The following is a 10,831-nucleotide window of genomic DNA, read 5'->3' as shown; positions in this document are numbered from 1 at the left end:
AAACAAGAAAACAACAACAGAAAATTATTTATAAAAACATTACACCTCAATTATGTAGTTTGAAATGGAGTAGGAAGAAGTTTAAAAAACTTTTTTAATTCTACCCCCAAGCAATATATCTTAAATTTAATCTTCAATATAAACTATTTCAGAAACAGACATTAACTACCCTTATTTTTTTACATTTATAAATCAACACGGACAAAGATCTATACACGTCGTTCATTATTTATTCATTATTTTGTGTTAAAAATAAAGATATTTGAGAACACTAGAATGTTTTCTCAGCGATTTTCTTGTGAAAATCCTGATGCGGCCCGGCCTCACATAGATTCTGTCTCCAGCGGCCCCGGCTGATTTGAGCTTGAGACCCCTGCTTTAGATGTTAATGAATATCACTAAGTTTGTTAATAAGCCTTATTTGGCGTATTGTGCTAACACATGTATAACTTACATCTTATAGACTTATTAATAATGTTTGTTAATGTGTTAATAAAGCTTGTTAAGTAATCTTAATATAAAGTGTTACCAAAAATCCAAACACAAAAAAAACACAAAATACTATAGCAAAAAAGGTAAAAAAAAAAGACAAAAAAGCAAACAAATGTAAGAAAAGTAACACAAAAAAACAAAACAAACTAAAAAAAGCAAAAAAAAAGTTAATAAACAAAAACAAGAAAAAGGTAAAGGCAAAAAAAGACCACTGTAAGAAAAGGGGAAAAAAATTAACACTAAAATAACAAAAAAAAACTAAACAAAAAACACACAAAGAAAAGTTAAAATTAGAAGATATAGATTTTTTAATATTGTCTTGGTGAAAATAAGAAAAATATAATAAAGTTCAGGAGACCTGAGCCGGCTGCCTTGCCAATGCAGCAGCTGCTCCACTGTCTCTGCCGCCAAAAAGCCTCCCACAGTCGGCGTAGCTGATCCTATACATGTGACATGTTCAGTGACTCAATTTGCTCATGAGCTTATCGAGTCACTGAACATGTCACATGTTCAAAGATGAGTCCCTGATTGGTAGATGCAACTGTTGACCTCGCCGATGTTCAGATATTTGAATTCTGGCGGCACCGCGCTGCTGTCGGACCGACACACTGCTCAAATCACGCCACAGGACCTCAAACCAGGTCTGTACTTTTGACGTAACACTGAAGCTGCCACCCCTTAGGTGCGCATCACGTTCACGGTGAAAACAGCTTAAGCCTTTTAGGGGTTGCTTTGCCAAATCTTGCAGTTGCTGTGGGAACCCCAAGCTACCGCCTGGGTCAGAGCTTCCTCCTGGTGCCCAGGAGCTGTTTAAAGTGTAACCAAACAGGACAGTTTGAACCTGACTCAACTCTCAGCCCAGATTGGAAAAATGCAGATAAGGGGGCGGGGCTGAGGAGGGGAGCGGAGGAGGTGTGGTCTGGCTGTGATTGACAGACAGTGAGTTTAGCTTAAGGTAACTAAAAGATCTTTTTATTGTTGTCTCAATCAAAATAAAATAAATAAATAAAAATCATAAAGTTAAGGAGGCCCAAGCAGACTGCCTCTCCTCATCCCACAGCCGCTCTCTGTCTGTCGGTCAGCCAGCTCTCCAAGGGCCGATGTAGCTAGCAAGCAAGCTCTGCCGTTCTTGGCATAGGGGAGCGACCTCCACCGCTCTCTGCGTCAACATCCCGGAGACAGCTCCACTGTTTTCAGCGTCGCGGGGTGATCTCCAATGCTCTCACCCAAGGTAGTTGATTAGCTCCGCCACTCTCAGCGCCGGGAGTAGAGCTCAATCGGTCGTGTTGTGAGCTTCAACTCTCAAGCGTCCCGAGTGTTCAAAGGTGGGCGGGGCTTTCATACTGGAGCTCAGAGCATGATAACATGAAGTTACACCAGTTGACCATTCACAAAATTCAACTATAACACCTCATTTCAATCTGTAGGGGGCAGCACACAGACGGTTTTAGATGATAATTTCAGGAAATAAACAAATTTGTTATAAATTGTAAAAAAATTGGCAATGAGCAACAGACATCACTTTTAAAGCCCCATTTCTAGAACCCAACATCCAAAAAAAGTTGATTTAGGGTTTGGTAACCCTTTAACCCTTCCACTCTCTTTGGGGTCCAGATGACTCCAACCACATATTGATGTGTGATTCCTTCCATGACAAATGTGGACAAAGGGGGACAGGATTTTATGTCTGCCATGGAAATTAGTGAAACTCCATAATCAATGATAAAAAAAAGTTCACCGCACTGTCTTGGGGGGTCCAGATGACCCCACTTTTAATGTACACAACCCAAGGAGAGCGGAAGGGTTTCAGGGGCCCTACCATGAAAATTCTACTTTTAGAGGTTTTAAGTGCATTTTACGTGCTGATGTAAGCACGATGCCAGCAGCTCCCTCCAGGAAAGAGTCTACTCTGACAGCTCCGCCCCCAGACTAACACGAAACTCAATTTCTCCACAGAACTAGTGATGATCAGCAAAAAAACTTTCATTTTAGATGCAGAATACAGACTCTTCCCGGAGGGAGCTGTTTGCATGGATCTTACGTCAGCACGTTTCCACCCGCTCGTTTTCGTGGGTATGGGAGGGGCTGCTGTAGACAGTGCAGGTTTTTAGAGGATTACTCTTAAATGCATGAACGGATCAAAATACCGCTTTGGGGTTCTTTATAGTGAGGACTGAACAGTAAAATGCACTTAAAACCTCTAAAAGTAGAATTTTCATGGGATGGCCCTTTTAATTCAAGCCTAATTTAACCATTTCACCTCCACTTTTGATCTGTTTGGGTCTTTGTCCTGTTGGAACTCATAACTTCACCCAAAGACCCGACCTTCAGGATGATGATTTTTGGTTATCTTTAAGAATTCAAAGGTAATCTTCCTTCTTCATCATCACATTAACTCTCTGTAAAGCACCAGTTCCACTAGCAGCAAAACAGACCAACAGCATAATACTACCACCACCATGCTTCCCGTCAAGCATGGTGTTCTTAGGGTTAAAAGGATCGTCTTTTTTCCTCCAAACATATTGCTGGGTATTGTGGCCAAAGAGTTCGTTTTTTGTTTTGTCTTCCTCATAGTTTTCCTTCTGAAGGTTTTATCTTTGTGATCAGCAGAAAACTTGAAGCAGGTCTTCAGGTTCTGCTTTTGGAGCAGATGGTTCCTTCTTGCACGGCAACATCTCAGTCCATGTTGATGCTAAGCACACTTGACTGTGGACAGCCGTGTTCCATCAGCTTCCATTTCTTGACAGATCAGATTTTTGGTGGTTCTTAGTTGATTTCTTAGATGATTTCTTAGTTGATTCTTCACCTTTCTCCCAGCAGGAAGTGATAGTTTGCATTTTTCTCCTGATCATAGCAGTGACAAAACAGTGGCGTCCATTTCATACGTACAAGCAATTGTTTGCACTGTTGCTCTTGGGACCTGCAGCTGTTTCAATGGCTCCATGTGACTTAGCCGACTTGTTCAAGTCAATGATTTGCTTTTTCAGATGTGTGCTGAGCTCCTTTGACTTTCCCTTTGTAGCATCTGTGGGTGTGTGATTCCAATGAGCCCCATTTCAATGACCTCAGCTCAGCCACCAGTTGAAGTCTCTGATAATTACTCACACGATGTTAGGAGGTCATAATATGAAGCTCATTTTATTAACACCAAAATTGCTCATTCATGTTGCTGTATGAATATTTTTGACCCATCAGATTTGGTCACATTTTCAGTTGACCCAGAATAAAGTCATAAAAGGACCAAACTTCATGATTGTTTGTTGTGACGTTAAAGTATCTGTTCCAATCTCTCTGCCAGATAAAAATCAGAGTTGTAGAAATAACTAGAAACTCAAGACAGCCATGACATTGTGATCTTTACAAGTATATATAAACTTCAGACCACAACTGTGTCATTCCAACAAGAAATCTCACCTAAAAATGTTGAGCAAGGTTTTCCTTTAATGAAACTTCTTTATATTTGTGGAAGAGACGCTGCTGTTTGTAACAAAAACTCCAGTGTTGATTGAGATTATCTCTTCATCCCTGCAGCCGTGCAAATGACATGGCTCCAAACACCATGAGTGAACTGTCTTCCAGCACACAGCCCGCCCTTTCATTGATCGGCACATTTCTAAACGTACTTAATTAATGGCGTGTAGGTATTGATTGATGTGTTACTTTACATAATGGATTATTGACAGCAGGAGTCCCCTCAATCCCTCTCTGCTCCGTCTTCTTTTGTTGTTTGCAGAAAGTCCTCTCTGAGCATTCAGGACCACGTTCTTTTGAGCGGAAGCAGACCTTAAACGTGAACCCTCTGTTGGCTGGAGGCGGGGGCGTTCCTGCAGAAGAACTGCCCTCCGTCCTGTCCCCGCTCACCACCTCACTGCTGGAGCAGCTGGAGGCTCGCATCAAGGAGCTGAAGGCGTGGCTGCGGGACACCGAGCTCCTCATCTTCAACTCCTGCCAGAAACAAGACCAGAATGTGTCTGAGCAGCTGCAGAGCTTCAAGGTAGGACCAGCAGAGTTAGGACGTACTGCTACAGAACCACATTTTTGTTTCAGCTTGAATCTCCAGCTGTACAGTCACACAGTTTGGATTTTAGAAAATCAAGGCTTCTCTTTAGTTATCTAGATAATTATTTCTGAAGATGAAAATAATTCTGGTTTGAACAAACTGATTCTGTTTATATATCCTGACCGGCGCTACAAACCTGCAGAGAAAATGTTCATAAACTCCTATACATGGAGACTTAAGGATGGTCTGAAGCTGCTGAGAGGCTAAAAGAACAGACAGAAAATGCTGGTGTTTCTGTTGTTTTTTGCTGCCATGCTCCTCACATGTTCCTGCAGATCAAGTCAACAGATTTAGACACTCCTGAGTTGGACTAAAGGCCCAGCTGGTGTTCAAAAAACAAGACAAACTAGAAAAGTTGCATTACCTGTGATAATACTAGTGTGGATGATTTTTGCAGAAAGTAGTCGCTGAAGATGCTGAAGCTTTTTGCTGAAAATGGTGACGCAATTTATTTTAATTTATTTTACAGTTTTTCCCAATTGCTTCTCCAAACCAGTTGATCAATTGCTTTAACTCTTTTCTCACAAACATCACTCTTTGATCAAAACCTAAAACACAATTAGCAGTTGACACACAATTTGCAAAACTCTAATTCACTCTTTGCAAAACACAAGACACATTCTCACTTTTAAAACGCAGCTGCCATTCACAACACAAAGAGTCAAAACTCAAACTCTGTTCCAACACAACGATCACCATCAACACACAACCGGTCAAAACTGAAAACACTTGTTGCTAATCAACTGCAGTGAATATAAGGGCAGTTCTGGAGCAACTGGGATTCAACGATGGATAACAGAGTAAAACCTAAACGTGCACCAAGACCTGGACCAAGATAAATAAGAAGGTTCTGATGAGATCCAGGTCATAGTTATTGCCATATGATTTATGGAATGACCATGAGGGTCAAAAGTTCAACCCTCAACTCAGCAGGTTCACATTGTTACTGTAATCTGTATCAATCATACAAATTGTTGCTGAAAATAAAATAAAATGAATAACATAAAATAACAACCTGAATACTATTTTCTCTAATTTTATGGGGGGGGGGCATTCTTAAAAATTGCTTAAAAACCCCTAACACATACCAGTTTTGCAAAAGGATTTTGTGTGTTGCTTAAAAATGACCTAAACTCCAAATTAGCCCAAAAGACCCTTAGTAGATGTCAAATTAGCCACAAAAAAAGATAGCTCGTTGCTTAAATACTAGGTAAACTCCAAAATACCCTAAATTCCTCTATAAACTAAATTAGACGAAAGCGTTAGCATGTTGCTAAAATATTAGCTAAACTCCAAAATTTTATCATACAATATTTCAAAACATAGCCCATGAATATATTTAAAGTCCTTTGTTGCTAATCTGCTTAAAATTGAGAAATTTGAAGACTTTTTCCTTCATTTCCCATGGGACATATTTTGCTCAATATTTCAAAAACTATAAAGTTTATGGATACCAAAAGTACAAGCAGTGATGTCCTGAACAAGCTGAACATTTTGATACCAAGATTACTGAAATTGCTGAAAGTGTGATTACGAATCACTATAGTGTGAAGGCTTACTAAGCACACAAAAAGACATTTTTCATTGGACGGGAACATTAAGCAAGAGAGAAAGTGTTCATGCCTGGCTAAGAAAAGTGTAGAAGGTGTAGTGAGGAGTTTTACTGCCCTAAAACACCTGTACTTCACAGATTTCACCTGTTGCAGGTTATTTATGGAACTCTGTATTTTTCAAAAACAAAGTACCGAGGGATCCAGGAGTCTGGTGTTGGACGACTGGTTAACCCTCCATGAAACTGACCGAAACCTAGAGTCTTGAAATAAAAAATGAACTTAGAGTAGGACTGGAGGAGGACTGTGAATCTTTAAGAACATTTGAACTTTTCTGCTGTTACTTTATCTGTCTCTGTTGGCGTGATGAGATTATATGTAGGACGGCGTACATGCATACCTGTGAGTTACTGCTAAGTCTAATAATGCATCTTCTTAACGAGGCCAAATGTTAGCGGGGCTCCTCCCCAACAAAGATGTATCGAGGAAACAGCAGTTAGCCTTAAAGCCGACAGACTATAACAGGATATTAATCAGCTCACATCACACAGTGAACGTCTGATTAGCCCGGCCCCGCTGGGTGACTGACAGCTGGAGTCACGGAGACACACGCATGCACACGTATGTGCGCTTACCCTCCACACATACACTAATTTAAGTATGTATATGGACCCTCGCGTGCCGGAAAGTTCCTCCTCCCTCTGCAAACACAAGATGAATAAAAACACAGTAAAAACACAGAAGAGACCCACCACAGCTGACAGCAGGACCCCTGTCCAACCAAAACACTGAATATGGTGTTAGGCTGAGCCTCATGACAACTTAGTTTTTTGTTCAGCTATTGGAGAATTTTGTTCCTTTGACTTCCCCTTGATGGTAACCACAGAATTGACCAGCTGGAAAATCTAAAACAGAAATTTTCTAGATCTTAAGTTTAATGTTTGGAAAGTTTGACAGATGTTTGCAAAAAAGGAAAATAATCAGAGTGACCTAACAATCGTTTTAAACGATGTGTTTTTTTTTTTAGATTTTCTCGTGTGTGACAGAATCTAACCATCACTCAAGCTGTAAGCAGTTTAGTATTGATGCGGCTGCAAAGCAGCTTCAGCACCATCTGCAAACAGTTCCACAAACATGTTTGTACACGCAGGAACACACACAGTCCTGCAGCCCTAATGATGAAACTGGATGAAATGAGAGTTGATCTGAAGAAAGTGAGCCTCTTACTTTTGATCATTGTCACAACTCTCAGTGGGAAGCCATTGATTTCTGGCAGAAAGAGGCTGTGAGCATCTGGAGAAATGAAGATTGGAAATATTGATAGCAGTCATTTGTATGGAGAGATGGAAAGGGCTGCATTTCAACAGAAGTCAACTCCATTTCAGCAATCGTCTGTCTGTTTTGACGTTTGGACCCATGAATAGATTCAATTTCTGCACTGCAGTTTATTAACGTGGCTGTATGAGAAAGCAGACCCCACCACCCCACCACACAACACACACATTTATAATTGTGTGTGCTCTAAACCTCTAAAGAATAAGTATGGACGTTTTGGAGAGATCGACGTCTGAATCAGGAGCAGGTTTTCAGGATCCCCATTGACACAAAGAAGGTTCAGAGAACTGTGGAATCCTGAACCAGGTAACAGCTAATTGTTGCTTTAGAGTTACGCCAGAGTCACATGACCCCTCCGTATGGTGCTTTGGGTTTTTTGGGTTGTCCAGATCTGGTAAAGGCAGGGGTGTCAAACTCAGTCGCACAAGGGGCCAAAATCCAAAACACACCTTTGCGGGCCGAACAGGATAAACATTTATTGGACACCCTAAAACTAATTTCTTAAACTTTGAAAATGCAACTTTTTGACATAATTATGAACTAGATATATAGTATTACCTGTGATAATGCTAGTGTGAATGCTGTAAGATGAATTTGGCCGCTGAAGATGCTAATGCTGTTTTGCTAATAAATTTCACAGTATACAAACTGTATCAGATTAATATAATTATATTCAAAACATATAGTAGATTATGAATGTATTTCTAAACAAATGTGTATAAATGTGTAAACTCAAAATTGAATTAAATCGAGAGAATTGAAAAAACTTAATTAAAACAATCCAGGCTCTTGTGAATCGAGTCGTCTCGGGAAATTGTTATTGATACCCAGCCCTACTGTCTCCTAACTGACCTCGCACAAATGCAGCACACACTGTGTGCACGTGATACATGAGATGCCTGCGCCTCACCTATTTTATTATTACTTACCCTTACATGTTGCATAAGTGTTTGGTAAAACCTGATGGCCGCAGCATTCACATAGAAAAAATTGCACATGAACACATTTTTGCTCTACGGGCTCACTGAGTGCTCTACAATCTTAAGATGTTGTGTGCTCCTACTTCTCACCTCTAGACATCCCATATCCACCCATAAGGGCAGTTGTGATTGAAATCAGCTAAAATGTTCCTTCTAATTTCAATGTAAAATCACATTTGTACTATGAAGGTTTGTTTTGATCAGTCCACTTTTCTTCTTCGCTCCTCTTCCTCTCAAGAGACCCCCCCCGAATGCTGCGCTCTGAGGCAGCTATTGAGAGGCCTCACCCCAGTTTTACCCCATCTTTGATTGGATCTACTAATGTGACATTTTTATATCTAAAAGCACTTTACAAAACATTTATAAATAATCTAAATTCAAAGGAATTTAGATTTTAGGACACTTGTCCACATATATAATGTTGGTTTAATAATAGTGGCTGATTCACAGGAAAAAGAGAAATGTTAAGACCCAAGCTCTTTCTTTCCTTCTACATCGCCTGCATCCTCCTCAGTCTTGTTGCTTCATACAAACCCTCAGACTTCCTCTCTTTGTGCTCATGGTGTTTTCTTCATGGGGCCCCCTCCCTCCTTCGGTCTGTACTTAATTGAATTAGCACTCTTGTAAGATACGGCATCAGCACGCCTTTCCTCCGGCAGACCCTGGGCCTCCGATGGCTTTCTATTGTAGTGAAAAGCTCTGGAGGCCAGACACACGAAGAATTAATAGACTGAACTGACACAGACACACACTTACATTATTAACACGTGCACGGTGGAACTGAGAACCAGCACAACTGCTCTCGGGGGGGAAGGCAAGTGGACTGGAAATATAACTTGCAGCGGATTCTGGAAGCTGAAACATTGAGCGTTTTTGTAGACATAACTTTTTTGTTTTGTTTTGGCTGCACAGGAAGAAATGCATCACAGCGTTCTAGGGCTGCCACAAACGGTTATTTTAATAGTCGACTATTCTTTGACTATTTTTTTCGATTAGTCGACTAATCGGTTCGTGCGGCGACTGGATGTAAAACACTCATCTTAACCATCATTATCTTTAAACTTGAGGTCTTTAAGCTATATTCTAACTAAAATGAAGACAACAGTTTAATAGTCCTTTAATGAATCTGCAGCTTTTCTCCTTCATTTATTTCTGGCATTAAAACAAGACTTAAATCAAATGAGGTAATCTGAATCAACTACAGAAAACTTATTAAAAGCCTGCAATTCTTAATAAAACATGTACAAAGTATTTCAAAAGCTATTTGCAGATATAAACACTCAAAATATTTGCTCACTGGGGCCCATTTATTAAAGCAAAACACTAATAACATCTTTGAACTCAAGATATACATAAAAAAACCTGAGGATGTCCATAGAAACAAAGAAAATAAATAAATAGGGGGAAATTTATATTTTAAAAAGGGAGAAAAGCAGGAGATGTTAGAATGTACAACAGTACTTTCATTCTTTCACCACCTACATCCACTGCACATGCGCAGACTAATACTTCATATTGTTCAGTTTGGGGGAGAACCCATAAATCTGTGTTACTTCTTTAATGTTGTGGTTGCTTTGCTGTTTGTTGTTGTTTTTGTGACTTTAAGTTACATTTACTTGTAGCTTAATGCAGATAATGTAATGCTACACTTGTAAACTTAGCTCTGGACTTTTAGGTGAGCTCCTTCACTTCTGGGACTCGTAGTTTTAAATCGTTCCATAACTCTGCAGCAGATCCGTACCGACACACAGCCTCTCTGTCTGCGCGGTGAATGTTTCATAATCCGCTCTTCGAACCGGACGACGTGATCCCGGCGCGGAATATGAATGAAGCCTCGGACGAGCGGTTCATTTCCAGTATAAATTCATAATCTATGCCGTACTCGCGGCGTTTGGTTTGAAGAGCGCAGATTATGAAACGTTCACTATGCAGACAGAAGCGCCGTAGACACGGATCTGCTGCAGATCTTCTGGTTCATCTCCAAACAGCGCAGTAATGACAGCCGCGGCGGAGCTAGCTGTGTTAGCGCCGATGTTAGCTTAGCTAGACGAAGCTCTCTGTTCAGCGTGATCAAACTCAGTCTCAACATGCTTCATCTTCAGGTGATCATTTATCGCCATCGTGCTCTCATGGAACACAAATTCTGTCTTGTAGAAATTACGTTTGAAACTTTTTCCTCTTTTATTTTCCTTGTGTTTTTCTCATTTTCGAGCTAGCTTGTTGTTATGAGCCTACAGAGAACTTCCTGTTACATCACTGTGCTGACCGGATTAGCACCACTGCGCATGTGTGACAGAGACAAAGGCAGACCCGGCATTAGAACGCGCGAACAGGGGCCCGTTCCAAGAAGCAGGTTCAACAAATTTAGAGTTCGAACCTGAACTTAGAGTCACTGGACTCAAAATTCTCAAACT

The 10,831-nt window shown here is 40.4% G+C and overlaps 2 protein-coding genes across 8 annotated transcripts in view; both read left to right on the top strand.

Moving 5' to 3' along the window:
• tle5 (TLE family member 5, transcriptional modulator) overlaps positions 1-10,831 on the top strand; it is a 439,890-nt gene that overhangs the window by 360,528 nt on the left and 68,531 nt on the right. The gene's annotated exons all lie outside the window — the stretch shown is intronic.
• The window catches only part of akap6 (A kinase (PRKA) anchor protein 6), a gene marked incomplete at its 3' end in the record, with an annotated part of 208,933 nt that overhangs the window by 183,009 nt on the left and 15,093 nt on the right, over positions 1-10,831 (top strand). For all 6 annotated transcript variants that reach the window (XM_036211423.1, XM_036211427.1, XM_036211426.1 and 3 more), the window contains 1 exon segment: positions 4,226-4,486. In XM_036211423.1, coding sequence (XP_036067316.1) covers positions 4,226-4,486 — 261 coding nt within the window.

This window comes from Oryzias melastigma, linkage group LG4 (genome assembly GCF_002922805.2).
Source record: "Oryzias melastigma strain HK-1 linkage group LG4, ASM292280v2, whole genome shotgun sequence".
NCBI lineage: Eukaryota > Metazoa > Chordata > Actinopteri > Beloniformes > Adrianichthyidae > Oryzias > Oryzias melastigma.
The sequence above is the reverse complement of the archived record's forward strand: the minus strand, read 5'-3'. Positions and strand labels throughout refer to the sequence as shown.